Source organism: Cebidichthys violaceus, unplaced genomic scaffold, assembly GCF_023349555.1.
Source record: "Cebidichthys violaceus isolate CVI_PGR_0920_01 unplaced genomic scaffold, fCebVio1.0.p SCAF_84, whole genome shotgun sequence".
In the NCBI taxonomy this organism is placed as follows: Eukaryota; Metazoa; Chordata; class Actinopteri; order Perciformes; family Stichaeidae; genus Cebidichthys; species Cebidichthys violaceus.
Window position 1 is genome coordinate 779,347 of NW_027176969.1, and position 25,000 is coordinate 804,346.

General features: G+C 44.5%; 2 protein-coding genes across 3 annotated transcripts in view; one reads left to right on the forward strand and one right to left on the reverse strand.

The window, feature by feature from the left end:
• Window positions 1-16,944: 16,944 nt before the first annotated feature.
• On the reverse strand, window positions 16,945-19,246 carry mmachc (metabolism of cobalamin associated C). Its single transcript, XM_068702413.1, has 5 exons — window positions 19,157-19,246; window positions 18,437-18,634; window positions 18,138-18,290; window positions 17,837-18,013; window positions 16,945-17,627 (listed from the first exon to the last, which is right to left on the reverse strand). Exons 1-5 carry the CDS (start codon window positions 19,244-19,246, stop codon window positions 17,445-17,447), a joined length of 801 nt encoding a protein of 266 aa, XP_068558514.1. The 3' UTR covers window positions 16,945-17,444.
• Window positions 19,247-19,514: 268 nt separating this feature from the next.
• Window positions 19,515-25,000, forward strand: part of LOC137866459 (general vesicular transport factor p115) — a 12,348-nt gene continuing 6,862 nt past the window's right edge. The window contains exons 1-9 of one of the 2 annotated variants that reach the window (XM_068702388.1): window positions 19,515-19,563; window positions 21,260-21,337; window positions 21,652-21,694; window positions 21,892-22,058; window positions 22,203-22,284; window positions 24,157-24,331; window positions 24,476-24,549; window positions 24,750-24,826; window positions 24,937-25,000. The exon at window positions 24,937-25,000 is cut by the window's right edge and continues 37 nt beyond it. In XM_068702388.1, the coding sequence (XP_068558489.1) occupies window positions 21,272-21,337; window positions 21,652-21,694; window positions 21,892-22,058; window positions 22,203-22,284; window positions 24,157-24,331; window positions 24,476-24,549; window positions 24,750-24,826; window positions 24,937-25,000 (748 nt within the window). In that variant the 5' untranslated portion in view covers window positions 19,515-19,563; window positions 21,260-21,271. Of the gene's footprint in view, window positions 19,564-20,825; window positions 21,338-21,651; window positions 21,695-21,891; window positions 22,059-22,202; window positions 22,285-24,156; window positions 24,332-24,475; window positions 24,550-24,749; window positions 24,827-24,936 lie in introns of both variants that reach the window. The other variant, XM_068702389.1, reaches the window with a different exon arrangement.

Here is a 25,000-nt window from a genome sequence, read left to right on the forward strand (position 1 = left end):
ATGAATGACACGACCCAGTCGCCAGAAAAGAATGTTGGCATTGTATGTGTCTGAAAAAAAAAACCCAGATACGTAAATATGTTTCATATCAACCTTGCATCACGCTTTCAGAACCGCACAATGAAAATGTAACTTGTGATACTTTGCTACGTCACTTGCTCTGCGTGTCGGTCGTTGTGCGACATCGCTGATTCAGACCGGATGCAAAAACCTAAACATTCAGCGTGTCGAAACGCACAATGCCGCGTGGTTAACGATGTGAATCAATTGGCAAGATTTAGGCAACAAAATGACTTGGTTAAGGTTGGAAAAAGGAGCATGGTTTGTGGTAAAATAGTAACGTGACGACGTAGCGCCACGACGTAGCGCCACGACGTAGCGCCACGACGTAGCGCAACGACGTAGCGCAACGACGTAGCGCAACGACGTAGCGCGACGTAGCGCGACGTAGCGCGACGACGTAGCGCGACGACGTAGCGCCACAGCGTAGCGCCACAACGTAGCGCCACAACGTAGCGCCACAACGTAGCGCAACAGCGTAACCGTTGTGAATAAATTACAACCGCCCTTTGCGGACTTTCTAACATAACATTACGTAACAAGCATAAAGTCAACATTTACTTTTGGTTTCACACGGGACACAAACAACGGTGACCTGGGTGAAAGTCCTGTGTTTGATTGACCCAACCATCCCTTATGATATTGATGATATTATTATTATATGATATTACGTCACTTTCAACAGCGGACAACGTCAATATTTTTTTCCAGGCGACTGGGCTAAAGGACAACACAATCAGTAGATGTCCACGCATGAAAGGATTTGTGAGACTTAACGGGGAATTCTGGTGTTTTCCTGGTGTTATTCTCATAATTGTGGCCACACATATATATCGAGGTAAGAAGCTCTACGAATGAACTTGAACTTTACATGAATCTGTTAATCCTAATGAAACACAGGAAGTAGCTCGTGTAGCTAAACGCACGGCGATCTACTACGTTAACGGGAGCTTGTCGAGCGGCCACAGTCGTGAGAATAACACCCGAGTTGGACTTTTCTCTTACCGTTGGTTCTCCTACAATAGAAGAAGAGACATTTCTTTTAGTATAGGCCGAGTGGACTGCGTCAGTAGGTAGCTGTACTAAAAGGAGAAAATAATATTTGTCAGGCTAGATGTCTATCCTAGAAAAGTCAACATAGTATGATTAAAACTAGAAGACAGTATTTATATAATTATATATTTATTAGCTAACAATGTCTGCAAATGAGCCAGAACTTAGTATTAGTTCTTGTTCATGCTTTTACGCTGTGGACAGAGGTGGTTTTGATAAAAAATAAAATAAAAAAAAGGTGTGAAAAGTGACAGCAAACGCCTTTTCCAGCATGCCCCCCCGATTGTGACTTGCAGGGTTCAACGGTCACCGAGAGGGCTCTTTCTATACATTTGAAGCTTGTACACACACACACACACACACACACACACACACACACACACACACACACACACACACACACACACACATATACAAAGAAACACCACGCTGAGCAGCAACACACCTGAGGGTCTCTGAACCTATAAAGAGCGCTGCAGGAATGAGTTCTAAAACCCGCAAATGAGTCATTTTTAAACTTCCGGTTCCCTCGTCTCCATGTCAACGGGTTTATTAAAATCTGCTTTTGGTTAGATGCCTGATATAAGCTTCAAAAACGTTTTATTCGTCGACATAAAATACGCCAGTAAGTAACCGTCTCGTGATTATTTCGAGGCTTTGACGTGCCTTAAGAAAGGCGGTTGCTAACAAGCGGCTAAATGACGTCATCGCTGGTCCTCCTTTAGCGTGGTGGCGGTGGTGGTGACGATGAAGTCATGTGACCGAGGTGTAGTTCGATTGCAGCTTAATGTTAGCTTTTCTCTTCTGGCGGTAAATTTCACGAGGCGAAAATGACAAAGATGATCTTGCTGCTGAACAAACGACTTGGAAGCGTCACAAACGTTTGTTTGCCACAGAGCTTATTTTCTGCAACGAACTTCCTTCCAGGTTGGTCGACAAAAATACGTCATCCCTGCAGCACTCTGATATATAGGACCCCCACACACACACACACACACACACACACACACACACAGCCTGGTAACAATCACTGGCCTCTCATCTCGGTTGTCCGACTTACAGTAGCTCTCCTTTTTCGAGTCTCTCATCTTTGGCTTTACACGCTCCTACACACACACACACACACACACACACACACACACACACACATTGAACACATCCACGCAGAACTGACTTCTGTATGACTGCCAGTTCTGGCTATTTAAAAACTGCGGTAACTTATATTAAGTAACATTCTATCTTTTACTATCATTAAAACGATGTTTAAACCGACGTCGTCTTTGGGTCTTTATTTTTTTCACGTGTTCCATCATCCTCTCCCCGTACGGTGATTGTGAAACAAAGTGCACCTACTACGTCAGCACAATGCGTGTGGGTGGAGGGGAAGGAGGGCAGGAGAGGTGATTGATTTAGCCTCTGCACCAACGCCCTGGCACTCAAAATGGGATGGAGGGGAGGGGAGGGGAAGGAGGGAGAGAAAAGAGAGGTACACAATGCTGCTGCACCTGCGACCTTACTTAAACCTTGTCAACCCCACACGTCATCTCTCTTGTCTATTAGTGTCTTTTTCTATCTCCACAACCGCTCTAATTCCCGTCTTCAGTTCTCTCCGCCTCCTCCGTGGGCCCCGGCGTTGTTTCCCTTCCTATTATTTTTCTGCCTCTCTCTCTCTCTCTCTCTCTCTCTCTCTCTCTCTCTCTCTCTCTCTCTCTCTCTCTCTCTCTCTCTCTCCTTATTTGTCTTCTGCTCTCCTTTCGCTTTAACCTCCCTCCCTTATCTCCTCTCTTCTTTTTTTTTTGGCAGGAACAGCGGGTTTATTATTCAACCTCACCTCTGCCAGGATGGGTCAGCTACTGCAGTGGAGCCTTCTTCACTTGGCACTTAACGTGGAGAGAGGGAATTTAAAACACACACACACACACACACACACACACACACACAGCTGAGGGAGGTAGAAAGAGTGACACACAGGAGGAGAGTTTATCCGTGTAGGGTAGGTGAGAAAAGTCCAACACGGCAGCCCATAGTGGATGGTTTAAAAATTCGTGTTTTTGTGGAAATGTAAAGTAGTGTGCTGCAGCCCGACTCGGCTAGCGGTGCGTCACTTTTGGCTGTGGGCTTTCTCAGGAGGGATGGTGGAGCGGACACGGCACGTCGATGCCAAAACGCCAGTCCTGGTTCTGTGCTGCCAGCTCCCAGGAGTCTCAATCGATCCTGACAGCTCAGTGTGTCACCGGGTCACAACAACAAGGGCAAGGAACCGTTTCAACGGGCCAAAATGTGCTCCTCTCATTTCACTAGTAACAAGAATTAGAATACAGTTAGAATGTAAAAAATGATGTAGATCGTTTTACAGCAAATCCTCTAATTTGTATTTTCCTGTCCAAAATTGAGAGTGTTGCTGTCCGTCTCGGCCTGATCCGAAATTTCTTTGACGCAGTTCATCCAACCGATTCACACTGCAGTGGTGACACAAAAAAAAAAATCACTACACCGGCTAAATAGATGATCGCTGCAGAAAAACAAAAATCACCTTCTCATGTTCTTCAAATTGTAGTCTGAGAGACAGTCTTTATCAGAACATTTAAAACGTTGTTATCGTAGCATCTAAAATTATAAACAATCAGGAGGCAACCTCTGCTTCTGAAAAGTGAAACCAACGTGGAAGTGCCTTAAAGCTGCATTCTGTCTAATGTCCACCAGGGGGCGACTCCTCTGGTTGTATAGAAGTCTAGTCTAAAATGACTCTACTTCTCTCTTGATTTATTCCCTCAGTAAACATTGTAAACATGAGTTTATGGTCTCAATCTCTAGTTTACAGTCTTCTTCAATACAGCATGATGTTCATTTAGTACATTATGCTCCATTTAGAGTCAAACAGACCATAAAGTATTTAGTGTTCAAATTATATTCCAGCAATTTAGTTCTACTCTTCCATGAACTCCTAAGAGATATATTTAAGAAGGAATGATCAAAAACAAAGAACACCACACTCTACTGATATTCAATAGCATCTTTCGGCAGCATGTGTTTTGTCCCAGTTTGTGACGCAGAGTTTCTGTAAAAAAAAAAAACACAACCCTGATGACACAATCAGGGTTATTCTTGACATCCCATAGCTCCCACCAGAGCAGCACAGGGAGTAGTGCTCCCTATAACGGGAGAGCTGATCTTCATGTGTTAAGTCAGGGGGATGCCCCTTTAAAAGACGGAATTTTACCTTGAATGTTTGATGCCTGAGGTTAAAGAACGAACAAAGAAATCCCAGTAGATATTTATAGAATCACACCCAAATACAAATCATTTCACCTCCCCGGTCCCAACACAGAATGTACCGACAAGTGAATCGTGATGGGAAAAGACACAACGCTTGAAAATGACGGACAAATTTCTCCAGCAGACGTTCGACTTCCCGACCTCGACCTTCTGACCCGCTGACCTGCTGACCGGGCCGCCTGACAGCTAATCTCCCTCCGGGGTCTGAACCTTTTGAACTTGCAGAGAAACGCGCGGCAAGGACCGGCGTTCACGCCTGAGAGGTTATTATTGAGAAGTCCTACCAAAAAACAGGATTCCCCACGCTTCACAAACAACGACCAGCGAGAGAGCAGCAGCGGGAGGAAGCGGAGGAACGATGTGAAAGGAAACGGAGAAATCACATCTCACGCAGACAAAACTGTGTCACAGTGACTGTCATCCTCCATTCAAGTGTGGCATCTGACACACAACAGGGACGATTTTTTTGTTTTTCTAGATCCGATTGTCTTACCCAAAGACACTTTCTTTCTGTCAAAGGACGAGCGAGTATCTGTGCTGAGCGGCGAACCCGAAGGTGAACCAGCCTCAGATTAAACCTCAGAATAGCAGCTCAGCGCTCCTGTAATAGAGCTCGTCTTCCTCTGAGAGTAACAGCTCATTACCACAGGACCGCCCCCAAAGGACCCCCCTCCCCCCCCCCACCACATCGCCAGCACCTCACCCTTCTCAACACGACCTCACCCCTGAGATGAAGCCCCCCCCTCCCCCCCCCCCCGCATCGTGACACACATCTACGTATAAACAGCAAACCTCTGTAATCTCCAAAAGAACCCTCTTCTGTTTTTGTGTTTTTACTTTTCTTGTCCACCATCACTGCACCCTCATGTCAGACATTTGACCATCTTTCTTCTATCTGAATCACACACACACACACACACACACACACACACACACACACACACACACACACACACACACCTCCGACGCCTCTGCTCCCCTCTGTCCCCTTGCAAGGTGGCTCTTGTCGACACCTTTCCTGATTTGGACGTTTTTTGATGAGAATTCCCCACCTCAATCTCTGCTGTTTCCCTACTTAACCCTCCCAGGGGCTTCCCAGATCTGCTGTGACTGACACACACACACACACACACACACCCACAGACACACACACACACACACACACACACAGACACACAGACAAAAGATGAGTAGATCACGGCGCACGCTCGCTTCGTCGTAGCCTTAATGAGGTCTCATCACGTCCTTTATTTCCTCTCCTCCTCTCCTCCTCTCCTCTCCTCCTCTCTCTGCTCTCCTCCTCTCTCTGCTCTTTTTATTTTTGTGTTTCTCTTAAGTCAAGTGTCATCATTTTCATTCTGGCGCTGCACTGAGGTGTCAAATTAAAACATTAGCTGGAATATTAATCAACATAATAAACTATTTTCTGAGTACTGCTTTGACAGTCTGTGAGTTTGCTTGAGAAGTACACACACACACACACACACACACACACACACATACTGTGGAAAGCCATCGATAAGTCGGTCTCTCCATGAATACAAAGTGCGGGATTTTCTGTCTGATTTGCACGAGTGTATGAGAAAGTGAGGAGAAAGAGTCCCGATGTAGAGGAAAAGTCCTTTTTACACTTATGGTGGCAGCGAAGGGTGGTGGAAAGGTCCAACAAACCCTGGACTGTCAATCCTGAGACCGGTGTTTGACACAGCTGGTTAGCTTAGCTTAGCATAAAGGCAGAAAATGGGGGATTCAACAAATAACTAGCCTGGCTCTGTCCATGTGAGGGGTCAGCTTCCAGCAAAGAAATTGTCCGGCACGTAACCCTAAATGGTAAGTTGTAGTTTTTACACTTCTAACCTTTAGACAGAGGCAGGCTAACTGTTTCCTTCTGTTTTCAGTCTTTGTGCTAAGCTAAGCTAAGCTAACCAGCTGCTTAGTCCAGATGCGCTTTTGAGAAGGCTAAGAAAGCGAATAAGCTTATCTTCCAAAATATCAAAATTTTCCTTGAAGACTTGAGTTGGTCCACACCAGGTGACAACCTCCGTATCTGGAAAGTGAAGCCAATGTGGAAGTGCCTTTAACCTGCATTCTCTCTAGTGTCCATCAGGGGGCGACTCCTCTGGTTGTATAGAAGTCTAGTCTAAAATGACTGTACTTCTCTCTTGATTTACTCCCTCAGTAAACATTGTAAACATGAGTTTATGGTCTCAATCTCTAGTTTCAAGTCTTCTTCAATACAGCATGATGTTCATTTAGTACATTATGGTCCATTTAGAGTCAAACAGACCAGAAAGCAGGGGATGCTTTAGGGGCGGGGCTACACAGTGATTGACAGATCTCCACCATGTCTGAAAGTCGTCCGTGTTTTTGTCGTAGAATCATCCAGCGAGGGTCACTTGTTCAACCTCAGGGGGAAAAAAATATCATTTACTCTTGTTGTCAAACCACAAATATAAGATTCTCACATTAAACTGCAAGCGCAGCAGTTTGCGAGGCTGGTAGTAGTAGCTGTGTGTGTGTGTGTGTGTGTGTGTGTGTGTGTGTGTGTGTGTGTGTGTGTGTGATGGATGGCCTCTTGATCCCATCCCAGGTAGAGGTGCAGTCTGCCTCCTCTCCGGAGACGCTGAATATTTACAGCCGAGCCGGAAAAAACCCACTCAAAAGAAACGAGCGGGTTCAGCCGACGCCTTCGAATATGCACGCATGTGTCTGCTGCAGAAATACGCAAGACAAGCAAGCAACGGCCGCGATGCGAAGCTTCCTCTTTCACTGCCGGCTTCAGGAGGACACCAGCAACTCCAGCCCCGTTTTTTTTTTCCCCTCCTCTGTCCACGTCTGCGGTGGGCTGATGAGTTGGGCTGTGATTTTTATTGCTTCTCAAGGGACCACAAAGAGCAGATTGCTCTGTCTCTCGCTATTATCCATCTTGTACTTTCCTATCTTTAACAACCTCCTCCGAAGAGAGAAACACACTCTCCCAACCCGGAGAAACCACGTGAAAAAACCTCCCACTGTTCTTTGACTTCAAATGAGCTGAGAAGCTAATGAGCCTCTGTGCGGCTCGTGTTTTGGGGCAACGCCAGGTAAAGTAACAACTACGCCTGACATCAAGTTGTGACATGAGCAGGCCTTGATGAACTTGAAAAAAAAAGACAAAGATCCGATATCACGCTGGAGGCTGCAGCTAAAAACTGCCCTCTCCTTTTTTTTTCTTTCTTTTTTCGGATCAATACGAGGGAGAGTGGAATAAAAGATGGAGAAGAAAGGGAGAGGAGAAGAAGTGATGCGAGTCTTTGTTTCCTACGGGCCTCCCTCGTTTTCACCGAGATGCTTCGCTATCGATCTGACATGAGAACTGTGTGCGTGTGTGTGTGTGTGTGTGTGTGTGTGTGTGTGTGTGTGTAAATGACACCCCCTCTTGTTTTGCAGGGAAGAACTCTTTGGAACATCAGACAGCTTTCACAACTTCTTGTGGAAAATGAAGAGAGCCTCGCTGCCCTCTTGAAAAGAAAATTCAACGATTTTCAACCTTCGCTCTATCTACCCGAGCGATTCAAACGGGGTTAAAAAATAACAAATGTTTGCTTCTCGCCGCTGTTTACCGTACACACGTCTTCCAGAATAAGGTCCCATGGGGGACACCGGGATGGGCGGGGCTTCTACCTCAACTCTGTAGTAACAGAACGCCTTGCATGGCTACTTACACATGGATAATTAATGGCAAGCGTGGAAATGAAGGCTCAGGTGGACGCGTACCACAACAGATATAACGTTCAACCATCTCAGTTTACCGTGTTAGCATGCTAACAATTTGCTAATGAGCACTAAACACAAAGTACAGCTAACTCTGCAGACGAAAAACAAAATAGAAGAAATTCCAATTTTGACCTGATGGTGGCGACAGATGAAAAGTCAGTTAATACACTTGATTCTGAGGGGAACCTGAAGGTCTACCCCTACTTAACATCCTCTAAATGTGACTCATTTAAGAGACCTTTCAAATGGTTTTTACGTTCTCTTCAATGTATATTTATCTGGGTCAAAATGGTGGAACTCACCCACCAACATCTTACAGCCCACTGATGTTACACTCCTTGAAGCCTTCAAATTTGCAAGAAGGTCTTCTTCTCATTTCATGTTTTTTGTTGTTGCCGTTGATATCTCCACAGAGGCTGAATGGATTCTTACCATTCAAACTGCATTTGAACTGCAGTCCGTACCAATCCGTCAATCCAAAGTCCCTATCAAGAAAAGGACCTTGTTAACATAGAGACGCTGACTAAACTGACTACATCTGTGGTTTTTCCAGCACAAGTCCATGTCTCCTTTCAGAGCCGATGTGCTGCATCTATCATATCAAAAGCCATCTGTAATTCAAACGCTCGCACCGGTAACTATTTTGCGAGGCCTGCCAGCTAAATGTAGGAGTAGGGGCAGAGTGGTTTCTTTGTGTTGTGTCAGATTCAAGTGCTCTCAGAAGTGCGCTCCAGCTGCGTTCGGCACCGGCACTCTATTTATAAAAAAAAAAAAAAAAAAAAAAAGTGCGTCGAGGCGTGGGAGGAGAGCATTATGTTGTGTCAATATTTCAGATAGCAAAAACACGGAGATGTGTTACTCTTAAGTAAGTGAACAGAGAGGAAACGTCTGCGTAGTTACACACAAAGACACACACACACACACACACACACACACACACACACACACACACACACACACACACAGTGGCCTGGCCTATAATCGTACCTATTTAAAATGCTAATTTCCTCCCTCCCGCAGGTGCCCTCGCTGTGTTTGAAACTAAATTGCTCGTCATAGCGGGTCAGCCTGAGCCTAATGGATTCATCCGTTCTCCCATTACACTTATCGATGCTGGACGGCGGACGACACCCGCGGCCTCTTTCTTGCGTTCTCAGATGGATTTCCACATCGGCCCGTGAATATTTTAGCATTTGGCTTGAATGAGCCTTTGACCTGTGACATCTCCATTACACGGGATGTTTTACTCAGTGGTGCTCGGCTGACACCAAACTACCAATCGGAGTGAATCACCTGTCCCCAGTCTCTCCACGCCAGATGTCTGACTTTAAAAGGGGGACGTGCTGCGCTCATTTTCAGGTTCATAATCCTATTTTGGGGTTTCTACCAGAACATGTTTACATGCTTTAATGTTCAAAAAACACAATATTTTCCTCTATACTGTCTGCGTGAATGCACCTGTATCCAACGTCTGTCTGAAACGCTCCGTTTTTTTTTAGCGCCTGTCTCTTTAAGAGGCCCTTCCTGAAAAAAGCCCGGTCTGCTCTGATTGGCTAGTGAGGAAAAACAAGGTCGGATCTTTGCAAAAGTAGTTTTTGAAGCAGTGGCTGGAAATACTCGGATTAGTGGCGGAATATTGAAATGAGTCTGCGTGTGAAATATGAAGGGGAAGCCAAATCGGATTGGCTTGTTGAATTATATGTTCTCTGATCTTTTGGTAGCCCACAAAATAAATGTTTTTTTTATTTATTGTTTGTTGGTTAGTTTAGGCACTCCAGATCCCCAAATGCTTTTCATTAGATGTCCCCTATAAAGTTAGGCAATGAGCCGGAGCAGCGCTTCACTTAGAGGGGATTTATAACATACTTTGCTCTGACCATAAAATAAGGACTTAATAAAGCTGGAGGCACACACACTGTGGAGGAAGCGCAGCTCTCAGGATGGAGATGATTTACATAGAAATATATCAACATGCATAGAGACACATATACAAAGTTCCTATGGACTGCATTAAGTGTTTTCTAAGCCTGCGGCACTGTGCAATAATGTTACGGTGTAAAACCACGGGATGCATGATGGTGTGGGTGGATGGTAGGCACATAAACACACACACACACACACACACACACACACACACACACACACACACACACACACACACACACACACATCACTGGAAGCTTTAGGCCAACAAGTCATTCTTGGTTTATCATGTCTGAGATGTTTCCTTCCACTTCATGTCACATCTAAACTCAATAAACACAAGTCTGTTCTTGATGACAGTACAGGTGGGTAAAAAAAAGAAATGCATGTGTCGTCATGAAACCTCCCCAGTTGATGAATTCCATAAAGACAATTATGTTTTTTGAAATGTTATATTTAAATATTCAAATGAGGCATTGTCTTATGTGCTATTTTGCATATATTTCCAGAACAAAGTTCTTGTTTTATTCTGTCAAAGGTTTTTTACAGAGGGGGGGATATTGGATATCTCTTTGTATCGCTCCATAAATTTAAAAATACTGTCAACAGCCATAAAAAAAAAAAGACATTTTCTCCACGTGTTTAGGATGTTGTATAAATCAGGCTCTGAATGATCTATGAACAAAGTCCTCTGTAGAAACCTTCAGAGTATAGAGAGGTACTGAACCTGGAAGGTTTGTATGTAAGAGCTGCTGAAGTGAGGGTGTCTGGGGCAGAGTCTGAGCGAAAACGTGTTTAGAGGAAACAGCCTTTAAAGAGACGATTCGTAAAATTACAATTATGACATGAAACGAGATTTTGAAGACACTACAGGTGAAAAAAATAAATAGATATCACCGTTTAACTTCCCCACTTAATTAATTACATGAAGACAATTACGTTTTGTGTTACAAGTTTTCTGAAACAAACCCAAATAGACACATGTGAAGACCAAAACAGCCCAAAATCTCAACATGAACCAGTGCTTGAATACAGTGTTTTTGACTTTAGTGTCTGCCTTAACCTAACTTGGTGAGTGGGAAAAGTGTACTAAGTCTATTAACCACACTGTCAAAAAATGGCCTTGCTGCCTATCATAAACCATGCTATCACCGTGTCGAGGTGGAGCCCACACACACACACACACACACACACACACACACACACACACACACACACGCACACACACACAGAGTGCCACAGACTAATCAATGATAACTGAGAGTGAACATTATTTTCCTCCACAGCCCGACAACACGACACACACCGGCCTCTCTGGAGAGAGACGAAGGCCAACAACAAGAGAGGGAGGTAAGAGGCCACAGGAGGACAAAAAACATCGGCGAGAGACCAAACATTTCCCACAACGACGGCCGTCCATCACGAGTATAATAAGAGCGGAAAACAGAAAGTGGATGGATGACGTTCGTCGTTGGCAGAGCCAAAGTAGTAAGGAGCTAATCTCGTATAAGTGGCAGATTTAGAGTTCCTCGGCAGCCGTGACGTAATACTTAATGCATACAGCCGCTAATAAATCAGCTCACAGCACCATGTGAGCTTTCACCACAAGCAGCCCACGGGGCACGCGAGGGATGGAGCTAATTGCAATCTTTCAGTAAGAAGCAGAGGAAGGAGCGAGAAAGCCAAAATGTATTTACTAGCTGTATAAAAGCTGTGGAGTTCCCTGTTAAAGGTGAATTTAAAATGATCGACAGAATGTGAAGAGGCTACAGTGCCGACGTTATGTTGCAGACATAGCTACTGAGATGATGCTAACCGGCTAGCCACCGGCCCGGCACTGTCTTGTAATTCCTCCTGTATCCAGAGAGGCGATAGTGAGCCTCCCGGCCGGCTGAATCGGAGTTGCTCCAGCTAACCGCTAACTGTCTCCCGGAGCTGCCCTCCACTCATCCTCCCGGTGAAGTAGACTAAAGTCTGGCACAGTCAGTAATTTGTCAGTAGTTGACTTTTTTTAATAAGAAAATATATAAATATATATGTCATGTAATCTAATAGTTATCATATAATATTTATGAACGACTCTGAGGCCTCTTAAAATACTAAACCACGACATTGAACAAATCATTTCTTATTGTCCGATTTCATTTTCCCTCGACAGCTACAGTACTTGTACAGTAGGCTCGCTTTAACTCGTTTCCTTACAGCATGACTGAAGCTGAACACAGAGGCTGACGCTGGTCTATTTCATTTCAAAGGGTTAAATGCATGACGTTCTCAGGGGAATGAAGCTAATCCAAAACGGTGGATTATGTAACGGGGAACCATAGCTCGGGCTAATCCTTCTCGCCTGTCGGACTGTTACACCGTTCTTTGATGGTTGGTTCAAAGTGGAGACGATGGGGAGTCAGGTGTATGTGGATGTTCCCCTGAGAGCAACGGGAGTAATGCTTTTAAGTCGTGGATGGATTACTGAAGGCCCTGGGGACAGAAAATGTCAGGGGCCTGACGGGCCTTCACCTACTAAATGTAGCTCAACGAGATAAGTACCAACCAGGACTCAATATCACCACAAAGAAATATATTACAAAAGACAAGAGAGAGAACAGAAAGACACAAAACGACTACAAAGAGAGCAGATTCAAAGAGACATAAAGAGATGAAAAAAAGGAGCAAAACAACCACATTGAGACACAAAGCAACTACAAAAAGATTCAAAAATACTAAGACTGCAAAGATACCAAAACGACTACAAAGAGACGCAACGCAACTACAAAGAGACTTGCAACAACTACAAAGAGACTCAATCAACTACAATGAGACACAAACAACTGCAAAGATACCAAAACGATTTGATCTAAATGACTACAAAGAGAGCAGATTCAAAGAGACATAAAGAGACAAAAAAAGGAGCAAAACAACCACATTGAGACACAAAGCAACTACAAAAAGATTCAAAAGTACTACAAGAGACACAGAAAAAAATTCAAAGATACCAAAACGACAACAAAGAGACGCAATGCAACTACAAAGAGACTTACAACAACTACAAAGAGACTCAATGAACTACAATGAGACACAAAAAACTGCAAAGATACCAAAATGAGTTGATCTAAACGACTGCAAAGAGACCAAAATACTACAAAGAGATGCAAAACAGCTGCATAGAGACCAGAAAGAGACTATGAAAAGGTGCAAAACCACCTCAAAATGAGTCCAAAGAGACATAAAACAACTACAAAGACACTGAGAAAACTACAAAGAGACAGAAAAAGACTTCAAAGAGACCAAAACAACCACAAAGAGATACAAAACAACCACAAAGAGATACAAAACAGCTAAAAAGAAACCACCGGGATACATAAAATGACCCAAAGAGACACACAACAAAAAGAGGCTAAACAACTATAAAGCGGCTGTGGGGCCTTTTTTATGTCCGTGCCCAGGGGCCCATTGTCTCATCATTCCGCCCATGTTTTCATTCACCAGCTGAGGCCACATACAAACTTTCTACTTCATCGACATGGAGAAACGATCGCAACATTTGAAGTATGCCAGCGAGGAGTCGTATTACATAAACCCGTGGACGTCCCTTTGGCTGGGGAGGTGGCTCCCAGCGCTTTCCACCCCATGAACAACACGCCAACATGTCATCGCATGCTGCACATTAGCGGCGAGCTAATCCCGGAGAATGAGGGTCTTCTGTTTGCACGCGGCCTTTGTGTCCGTCTGACTGAATAAGCTGTGCACGGTCAATGCATGTTTGCGTCAGACAGATGGATGAGTGAGTGACTTTTTGCCGTATTTCAATAGATTTGATGGGTTTTTTTTCTCCTTCAAATGGATACAGGTGTGATATCTAGTTCCATCGCCTGGTTGAGACTTAATAGTCCTCTACCCGTCTGTCCTCGGCTGACCACTCGCACTCCCGTCCCATCGGCCTCCCCATTGGCCTCCGCAACCATGAGCCAACTCACCGATTGGCTGCGGGGGGAATTCTCGAGGCAGAGGGCTGGTTAATTATGCTAATCCACAAAACTGATAAGGAGGCGGTTTCATAAAAAAAAAAAAAAGAAAAAAAAAAGAATTAAAACCTCTGGAAACGCGCACACGCCGAGGCAGCGTGGCTTAGAGAGAGAGAGAGAGAGAGAGAGAGAGAGAGAGAGAGAGAGAGAGGAAGGCTCTGTGAGAAAACACAAGAGTATTTTGTCGGAGTAAGCAGAGAGAGGAAGTTCAGGAAATATAGTCGTAATTAAGCTCTTTCCTTTCTTCTCGCAGATCTCCATCTCTGCATAGAGAGCTCTGTGTTTCCATGTCTCAACGCTAAAACAGCAACGTTGATATTATAGTTTAAATTGGACTAAATTCTCTGGATGCTGGACTTTTCCTCCCCCCCCCCCCCCCCCACTCAGCGCTCAGTTCCTCCTCTGTTGCTGGTGTGCTGCTGGCCTTTCCCCTCTCTTCTTGTTAGCTGATGTCTGTGGGCGGATAACACCGCTTCACTGATCCACAACTCATCTCTCTCTCTCTCTTTTCTTTTTTTTTTCATTTCTTTCTCTTCTTTTTCATCTCTGCCCAAAAAACACCCGATCATTTTTTTTTTGCCGTGCACAAACATGTCATTCATTACTGGCTGTTTTGCATTCTAGTGAGCAGCACCCAGAAGACTGTTAACATCATTTCTCCCAACATGCTGATTCTAAACTCGTTTTTTTTCTCTTCGTGATCAACAGCCCATACACCAGCTTTTACTGGATTTAAGGGATTCAAGGATCATTTATTGTTATTATGCAACACAGGGATGCACAACGAAACACATGACAAAAAAAAACAGCAGTACATTCCTGTAGTGAAATTTTTTAAAAATTTGCATCATAAGGAATTTAAACAGCAGCAAGATAAACAACTCTCTGGCCCGATAATATGGCCGCCATCTTTACATCATAAAATGAACATCAACTTCGTCCAGCTCCTCTCGTCCCGGACTTAACTAGTCCACCAGCAAAGGCTTGTATAGCGGTGGACTAGTTAACTGCTCAATGCAGCGTTTTCCAAAACTACAAAATATTAGAGTCTGAATATTTGAGGAAACAGTTGTAGTTTTTGGGGGGTTTGTAGCCGGTTACCCCTCGGTGTCCCACAACATTCAAGGTGCCTCTGCAGTCCTGCAAGAACCAGAGCCAGGAGAGCTCGGCAGTGCAGCTCTGCCTGCCAGAACTCGTGTTGCACTGAGGAGACAGATGAGGATGTTAAACCGAAGGGGGGGGGAAACAGGGAGCCGGATCGTCAGGAGCATCCCCCTTCCTTTCCTTCACCCCCCCCCCCCCCCCCCCCCCCCCCCCCCCCTCGCTCCTGTCTCATCGCTTCTTTCACCGACACGCAGCAGCGTAAATGTTCCACTTCTAGATATCAGTGTATCCCAGGGTTACAGCTGGTGAGGCATCAGAGGACAAACAACAGAGACCTGGAAACCCTGACAGAAAAGTATGCCTCCACGTTCCCAGAGGCATCAAAGGAGCGAGGAAAGGACGCAAAGAGAGACAGCGAGGAAGAAAGAAACCCGAAGTTCTCTGTGCCTGTTTAGTTCTCGTTGTCTAGTTTAGAGACAAATCTATTCCCTGTGGTAAACAACCTGGAAAAACGGCGCCTCAATGCAACCCAGTCCTTAAATTATATAATTCTGCTTCTTAGAGATTTAACTTTAAATGCGTCATAACTTAAATGGAAATTAAGAACTAACAATGATTTTTAATCATTGTGACTTGTGAGCTCGTGGTGGCAGTTATCTGCAGAGTTAACTGACTTCAAGGCATGCACATTGAAAGAGAGAGAGAGAGAGAGAGAGAGAGAGAGAGAGAGAGAGAGAGAGAGAGAGAGGAGGAGGAAAGAGAGAGAGAGAGAGGGAGAGAGAGGTGGAGCAACAGAGGAGGGGGATAGGGGAGAGATCAAGTATCTGAGGGAGTATAATTAACTCCATGGTCTGCCTCTCTCTGCAGGCCTGCGGCATACTGCTCTAAAATGCTGATTCAGTACACAGATAGACAGAGTAGCACGAGGAGGGAGAAGGGGGTGAGGAGAGGGATGCAGTAAGAGAGAGAGGGGGGGGGTTCAATAAAGAGGTATCTCAGTGGGACAAAAAGTCTGAAACGATAAAAGCAAAGAGTAAACGGTGAGGGCAGCACTGAGAGCACAGGCTGCTTAAATTTAAGAAAAACACAAAAGAGCCGTTATATAAGATGCATTAACAGCTGCAGAGGGTAGATGGTGGAGGCACTTTGCGATTTGAGGCAGGTTGTCTGCAGTCGGTGGATTGACTTTATTGATCGCTGAACATCTGCAGACGCTTCAGAGGCAGCAGCAGCAGCAGCAGCAGCGGCACAACACCACTGCGTTACCTGGAGAACAGCGACATCTAGAGGTGAAACAGTAGACGTGAACCTGCTGCACTACTGTACGTTTTCTACTGCAGAGCGGCTGATAGACACGAGATACCTACTGTATCTATTAAATCAAAGAAGAAGAAGAAGAAGAAGAAGAAGAAGAAGAAGAAGACGAAGAAGTAGACGGCTGTAACATTAGACAATATGGCGGACCTGAGTTTAGAATTCTCAACCGTCAAAGGCTCAAAGGAAACAATTAGCCTTCTTGTTAGCTAACTTAGCTAGCGTTAGCCAATTTTAAAGTGTAGTAAAATAAAAATCAGGCATTATCTTATGGTAACTTTTGGTGAATGTAAATATACAAAGTGGTAAAATAAAAACCTATTGTACGTGTATTTTGATGTATTTCCACGAGTCTGAAAGAAAACATATTTTTTGAAGCAAAAGAAAATCTCAAAATGTATCAGTGCATGAAAAACAATCCACAGATACATTTCTTTATTATTCGTAGTTATTGTTTATTTTCATGGCTTCACTCTAAAATCAAATAGAGATATTCTAGAAATGAATAAAAATCAGAACAAAAAAAAAGTGTCTGTTCTCTTCATGATCAAGTACCGGCACATTAAGACACAAATTAAAGGCAGTCTGGTGGTGATACAGGCTGTGTTGATATTGTGTCAAATGATACGATGTACACAGAAAAAAAGTCAAGTTTGAGTGTTACAGTGTGACACAAGCAACAAGGACACAAAGCGCATTCTTCTAAATAATTGGTTTTAACACACCCACAACAGCAGCGGTAATGTATAAAGCATCATACATTTGAGAGGAGCTGCCTTTCCTCAGCAGTGTGAACACATGTAGTGTAAACATATGATGAAACTCATCATATAAGAGGCCAAAAAGCTGCAAAAGTTCAAATGCAAGTCCCTGAAAAGTTTCCCTCGTACTTCTTCCACCACAGCTCAGCGGCGGAGGCCTGTGTGCAGCTGTGCCTCAGCCGTGTCCGGCCGCCTGGCTCCGAGCGTCCGACGTCGCGTCGGGTTGATCGCCGTCTCTCGGCACGAAGCCCCACGTCTTGAGCAGAGCGAGCCGCTGAGCAGGAGGAGTGGAAAAGTAGTCCTTCTGTTTCTGAGAGTAGATCTGATCCGGACGCACGACGTCCCTGTAGCTCCAGTCCTGACGAAACACACAACAACAACAACACGTCTCTGATCAGCTTTGATTTATCAAATATATTCTTTGATAGTTTGCTGTCCCCTGGTGTCCATCTAACCTGTGTGTGTGTGTGTGTGTGTGTGTGTGTGTGTGTGTGTGTGTGTGTGTGTGTGTGTCCATTTAATGTGTGTGTCCCGGTTATTCTGGCTGACGGTGCTGAGGTTCTGTACCTGCCAGTGAAAGTTGAAAGCCTCCAGCAGCTGTATCCTGCCCTCTCTGGAGGGAACGCAGTCCGGAGGAACAGGCTGCTGCGTCTCAGAGCCCACCGTCACACCCCCGAACACCAACAGGGCCCTGATGGCAAACCAGCCCCCGAACCTCGGGTGCACACACACTCCGAACATCTTCTGTAGGTGGCAGAGAAAGGGGGGGGGGTGGTGGTGCACAAAACAGAGGTGAAGAGACGAGATTGGAAAGCACACTGTACTACAAAACATGTATATTCCAAATTTATGAAACAAACGGCGTTACTTTTTCCGCCCAGGGTTGGTCTCTGACGTCAGACTGCTGGTAGTAGAAAGCTGCTCCGGACACGTGAGCCGCAGTCTGCGCCAAAAACTTCGGCTTCCTGCTGGGCAGCAGCTCGTAGTCGTACCTCACGTCCACTTCCTGTCCCGGGAAACACTGCAGGGCGGGGAGAGGAAAGGCCACATCTAACCCTGATCATGATAATAAATACTGTCTGAACGTCTTATTGTTGTGAATTCTTGCGGAAAAATTGTGAAATAAGGATTGGAAACAAAATTCTAGCCTGCTACTGCACCACTTACCTGGGAGACAGCAGAGGAGACGCAGTGCTTGACACACCGGTCTACGGGGTCGGACAGCCCCTGACAGCCCCTCTCCTCCAGGAAGGGCAGGAAGGCTCGTTCAAACATGGCGGGAGTGCTGAGCACCACCACGGCCAGGCTGTCGTCACGGTGAGCCAGGCGCAGGGAGGGGGGCAGCACAGAGTTATACCAGCCAACCTGTGGGGCGGAGAGGCAGTAACAAACTGCAGAGCCACTTTATTAGGTACACCTGAACACTCTAAATCTGCTTTTATAATGCCTTTCATTTTGAGTTTGTTTGCAGAGTTGTAGAGGTGTAATTTCTACATAGTATGTGGTGGTGTTGTACTGAGAGGTGTTTCTATTATTATGCCCCTCTTATTAAACTACAACCTCAAGAATAAACAGGTTATTAAATGTACACAGTCCCGACAACACCAACAAAAACTGAACATTGCAGACTTCATCCAGGTAGAATTTATGGTGGAGCTGTTGCATTGAATTGCATCAGACTATACAGGTGTTCCTATTAAAGTGTACATGCTGTGTGTGTGTGTGTGTGTGTGTGTGTGTGTGTGTGTGTGTGTGTGTGTGTGTGTGTGTGTGTAGGTTAGTGATGCACCGTGAAGGTCGGTGCATGTATTGAATTATATTTGTCACACTTTTAAGCCCTTCCTGCTTTCAAGGCTACACAGTGGAGATAAATTAGTGCCACAATACCTTCAGAGGGTAGACTTCAAATCCAACTTTTGATAAATGGTCTTTTAACAGTCCTGTAATACCTTCCGCATTGGCAGTGGAAGCCGCCATTTTCCCCCCATGTCAACCCAAAGCTTTGGATTGTGGGATATGGTGTTCTTTGGCTAATCGTTAGCAGGAATAAATCTAGACTCTTGCGCATTTTTACAATAATTTCTTCCAACAAAACGAACGACTGCAATAAGAACATACAATACTATGTGTTTTGGGGAAATTCTGCTGACGCACTTCATTTATTTGGTGATGAGTAACGACTGTAGTCACGTCCTACTACAATACCCAGAAGACCCCGCGCGGCCACGTCACACGCAATCACGTCGCCGCTGTTATGGGCACCTGGATTTAAAAGTGGAGTCGCAAGATTTTCTGTGAGTAGCCTGATTAGCCAGCTAACATAAACGTTCTTCATACATATTTACTATGTTTTCAGCAACAGGTTGCATGTTATATATTCAATAGAAGGAACCGTTCAGTGTCGAGGAAACGGTCAATAATTAGCGTTACTTTGACAACCGAGACAGCGACGTAACGTTATGAACGCTGTCAAGAAAAGTAACCGTAAAGCTGCTGTTGCTGCTGCTAACTGAAATTAGCCTACGACAACGTTAGCTATGTAACGGTCGCTGCTCCACCTTTACGTTATCTTGATGTGTTTCGTTTGTGTGTTTTGCGATGTAACCAGCAGCTACTCTGCCGAAGTGTCCTTGAGCAGGGGGGGGGGGGGGGGGGGGGTCATGCATCTCTTCCAGTTTAAGTCTGACAGACAGACAGAGAGACAGACAAATAACACAGATAGACAGAGAGACAGACAGACAAATAACACAGACAGACAGACAGACACATAGATAGATAGATAGATAGACAGACAGACAGACAGACAGACAGACAGACAATAGAACAAACAGACAGACAATAGAACAGACAGACAGACAAATAGAACAAACAGACAATAGAACAGACAGACAGACAAATAGAACAGACAGACAGACAATAGAACAGACAGACAGACAATAGAACAGACAATAGAACAGACAGGCAGACAGACAATAGAACACACAGACAATAGAACAGACAGACAGACAATAGAACAGACAGGCAGACAGACAATAGAACAGACAGACAGACAATAGAACAGACAGACAAATAGAACAGACAGACAGACAATAGAACAGACAGGCAGACAGACAATAGAACAGACAGACAGACAATAGAACAGACAATAGAACAGACAGACAAATAGAACAGACAGACAGACAAATAGAACAGACAGACAGACGATAGAACAGACAGACAGACAAATAGAACAGACAGATAGATAGATAGATAGATAGATAGATAGATAGATAGATAGATAGTTACTTTATTAATCCCGCTAGGGGGAAATAACAGAGTAAAAATATAAAATGCACAATATATACAATGAAATAGAATAATATTAAATGAAATGAACTGAACTCATTATTATTATTATTATTATTATTATTATTATTATTAACTAACTGAAGCTGAAGAGATACTGGAAACGACGGCGAGTTCAGCTTCCGTTTCGCCTTCATGCCATTTGTGAAAATGTTGTGAAAATGAAAAAGAAAAGGAGAACTCACCCAGTCTTTTTTTTTTTCACATCTAGACCACATTGGACCAGATCCAGATTAAAGACCTAGACATGTCAAATCTGGTCTCCGTTGTCACAGAGAAACCAGAGACTCTTTAAGACACAGTTTCAGATTGGTGAAACTTTTATTCTAGTTGTCAAAAATGCAAAGAAAACCACCTAGACCCCATTGGACCAGATCCAGAACGAATACCCAATATACCTAGACTAGATGATCCCAGAGAAGATAGATTGTAGCACCTCGGCTACAAACGTGCAAATACCCAGACGTGCTGTAATTTAAAACCTCCACAAAGTGTCAGAGATCTCTTAGCAGGTTGTTACCTCACCGACCAGCCCCTGAAACACGTCTAGAGTTACTGCATCGCCGGCCCACGCTGGTGTTTGATGGTGCAACGCCACACAAACACCAGCGGATAAAGAATCAACAGTGAACGTTGCTTTTCTAGTTCAACTCCGACATGAACTGGGACAACCAGCTGAGCTCCATCCTGTCAGTAGCAGATGGCAGCGTTGCAAAGATGAGGGTGAGTAGTTTCAAATGAATTCTTTTAAAGAGTGTGTGTGTGTGTGTGTGTGTGTGTGTGTGTGTGTGTGTGTGTGTGTGTGTGTGTGTGTGTGTGGTCTAACGGTACATAAAAGGAGTAAAGGACAAAGGAGAGCCGTCGGTTGTGAACTTGTCATGATTGGATCCACCTGTAGATGGCAGTAACGCCCCACTGACCCTTTTAAAAGGAGTCATTTATTTATCGAGATGAAATATGCGTAGTGAGAGCGAGAGTTTGGGAAACTCCTTACAGTGTGAACGTGTGTTTTTTGTTTGTTTTTAATGCGTCCACAGGAGAGACTGACCTCACCGGGGAAATTCTCCAAAGGAGGAGAAGGTGGGTGACCTTTTGAGAGCCATCGCTCAAAAAGTGGAAATTACCCTTTTTTTTTCGTGTGCGAGTGTGTGACTTCCACCCTCACAGTAAAGTGCAGATAGGAGTCACAGTCGTTTGATCTGGTTTAATTGTGGTTGAAGTTTTTTTTTTTATTGAGCAACCTCCCCCTATGTGCCTCCCCCCCTCCCTTCCCACAGATTTGTTTCCAGCGAGGGAGAGGATTCCTGATTCAGATCCGGGTCCTCCCGCTCTCCCTCCGCGAGCCCCGCTCCTCCTCCTCCGACAGCCCTCCTCACCCCTCGGCCCTCCCGTTCAGTGGGCCGACCTGGCCGCCGTCCAGTCCCAGCTCCAGATACAGAGCCAGGTGTTACGAATGTTTGTTTAACCGAGCCGGAGGGGGGAGGGGGCGGGGGGGGGAGATCAAATTACCTGCACAGGAGTCAAATAGCAGGTAATGTGCGATGGTGTCGTTAATATTGACAGTGATTGTTTTTGGGTTTTTTTCGAGGCGATTGAGTCGCTCAGACAGAAGCTCCACGACGGTGAGAGAGAGAGACAGTCTCAACAGTGTCACATCCAGACACTACAAGGTAACCTGCTGCGCCATGGCTGCCCACCTGAGCTCACACACAGCGATCAGGTCACATATTGAAAATAATGTCACGTTATTGACACGTAAGTCTGTAGCTTCCAACATATATTGTGTTATTCAATCCAGCAGTTGAGTCAGATAAGCGAGTTTGTAGTCAAATTAAATTCAGTCCGACACAGAATGAGTTTATGATTTGATTTTAAACTCGTCTTGAAACCTGCGCCTCTTTATTTTTGGATCATTCAAATGTGTCTCCTCACCTCCAGAGAGGCTTCTAAGAAACGGATCAGAAGAGCGAGGCCGTGATGTCGCCCTGTTAGTCGTCTGTTGAACGTATTCCCAGTTAAAGCAGAGTGTGTGTGTGTGTGTGTGTGTGTGTGTGTGTGTGTGTGTGTGTGTGTGTGTGTGTGTGTGTGTGTGTGTCCAATGGAACAACAGGACATGTCCTCCTGTTTGATTACCTCAGTCCCTCGATGACTTCTGGTTGGATGATTTTTTTTAAATCTTGTGTTCTCTCACTAGTTCCTGAACATGACCAACCGTCGCTTTAAGAGAAAACTCGGCTCCTATGTCACCTCTTGTTTTAGCGGTTTAGCTTTTGTTCCTCTTTATCGTATAAATTAGTCGACTTGGTTAGTAAACAACAGAACATGTCTTCATCAAGAGGACTGGCAGGTTATTTCTGCCTCTACTGGGACTTATATGCTTATTGAGTTGGATTGTACAAGTTTGAATGGAGCAGATGGGGACTTTTATTTTGGCTCACAACAGGAAACGTGCCTCCATTTTTAGTTTGTATGAAATATTTTTATTTAACAAATACAAAAGCTGAGTTATGAAGACTAGTGTGTGATAGGAGTCTTTGTTTAGGGCTTTTGTGTATATAAAACAAACATTTATTTAATGTCTTTCCTTTTCAGTGTATAAATCTATTGAGGATTTTACAAAATAAAGTAAAAAAATTGGTTGGTGTAATAAGAACTTTTTCAGTCAGCATACACTTTTGTGTCACTTCCTATTATAGTTTTTTAAATTATTATTTACATATTTTCAGAAATGATTGCGATAAACAACCTTTTTATACCACTGATTATAATAATAATAAGAATAAGAATAATAATTATAATAAGAATAATAATTATAATAATCATAATAAGAATTATAAGAATCATAATTATAATAAGAATCATAATAATTATAATCATAATAATTATAATAATAATAAGAAGAATAATTATAAGAATACGAATTATAATAATAATCATAATAATAACAATAATTATAATAATTATAATAATAATAGCTTAAAGTTACTGTGAGGAGCTTTTAACTGGTTATGAATATGTCTCAATATAATACTGATGCCTCTATGTGACCTACATAAGTAAAGGAGTCGGGACGCTCAGGCCAGGAGGAGGAGATCTTGTGTCTCCTCCTCAGGCTGTACTGCTGGACCCGCTGGAGAGAAGGGAGGCACCAGAGAGAACCGGGACCAGGACCGAGCAGGGTAGACCGTCAGACCCCCGCTGCAGTAAAACACCAGGTTTTCTAAAGGGACTCTGGTGGTCTGAAACACGAGCACTTCCCTCCACAGAGACCGCCAAAAATCAACACAAAATGAAAGTTCCTTGTAGTAACTTAAATAATGAAATATCCAATTATATATTAATGTGTACAAATGATGCGTCACCGCTGTGCTGAAGTACTCATCTCCTCTGCTCACGGCCCACCTCGGTACCGTCTGGAACCAAGCAGAACACACTCATCAAGGGAGCGCTCATTCATAATTCACGACTTTTCTAAAAGAACTCCGATGTGTCCTCAAGGAAGCTAAACTCCCTTCCTCGCAGTAACCTCTCTCCTTCTCCAGAGGAGGTTCAGCGGCTGCGTGAGGAGCTGAGGGAGAAGGAGAGAGAACCCAGGAGGGGACAGAGTCCGGGAGCCGAGAGGAGGATGGATCAGTGGAGGAGAGAGGTCGGACGTGAGCTGAGCAGTCTGCGGGGACACATCACCAGAGCCACGTCGCCAGGCAACCTGGAGGAAAGGTGCATTAGGGGGTGGGGGGGGTGTGACTGATGACAGGTCCAGCTCAAGATTGAAATGAAAATGATTTCAATTCACTGCAAGTGAGGTCTGAAAAGAAAAGGAAAAAAGAAGAGACAGCTTTATCTTCCTTTTCTTTTCTTCAGTTTCACTTCAAAGCTCCGCCGAGAGGAGCTGGAGCACCTGCGCAGAGAGGTGGACCAACTGAAGACGCAGCTAAGTGAGTCTCACACACACACACACACACACACACACACACAGACACACACACACACACACACACACACACACACAGAGTAGCCGTGCCCTCGCATCGATTCTGCAGGACTGCACGTGTCCTAATCCCAACTGTTGGCCTCCAAAGGAAAGACGAGCGCAGTCTTGTCCACGACTCTTTCATCTTTTTTCCCTTCTTGACAGGGAGACAGGGGGAGGACGCCTTCCTCCAGCAGTCAGAGGCCAGAGAGACCAGGAGACGGTACGAACACAGCTGCAAGGTACACACACACACACACACACATATTAGCAGCTTGTGTTTTATTCCTCCACATGTGTGGTTTGTATTCTTTGAGCTCCTTCACCTTTCCCTTTTGTGTGCTTTGTTCAGACCCTGGAGGAGCTGACAGACAGCTACAGAACTCACAGCACTGATCTGTCAAAGACCTTCTCTC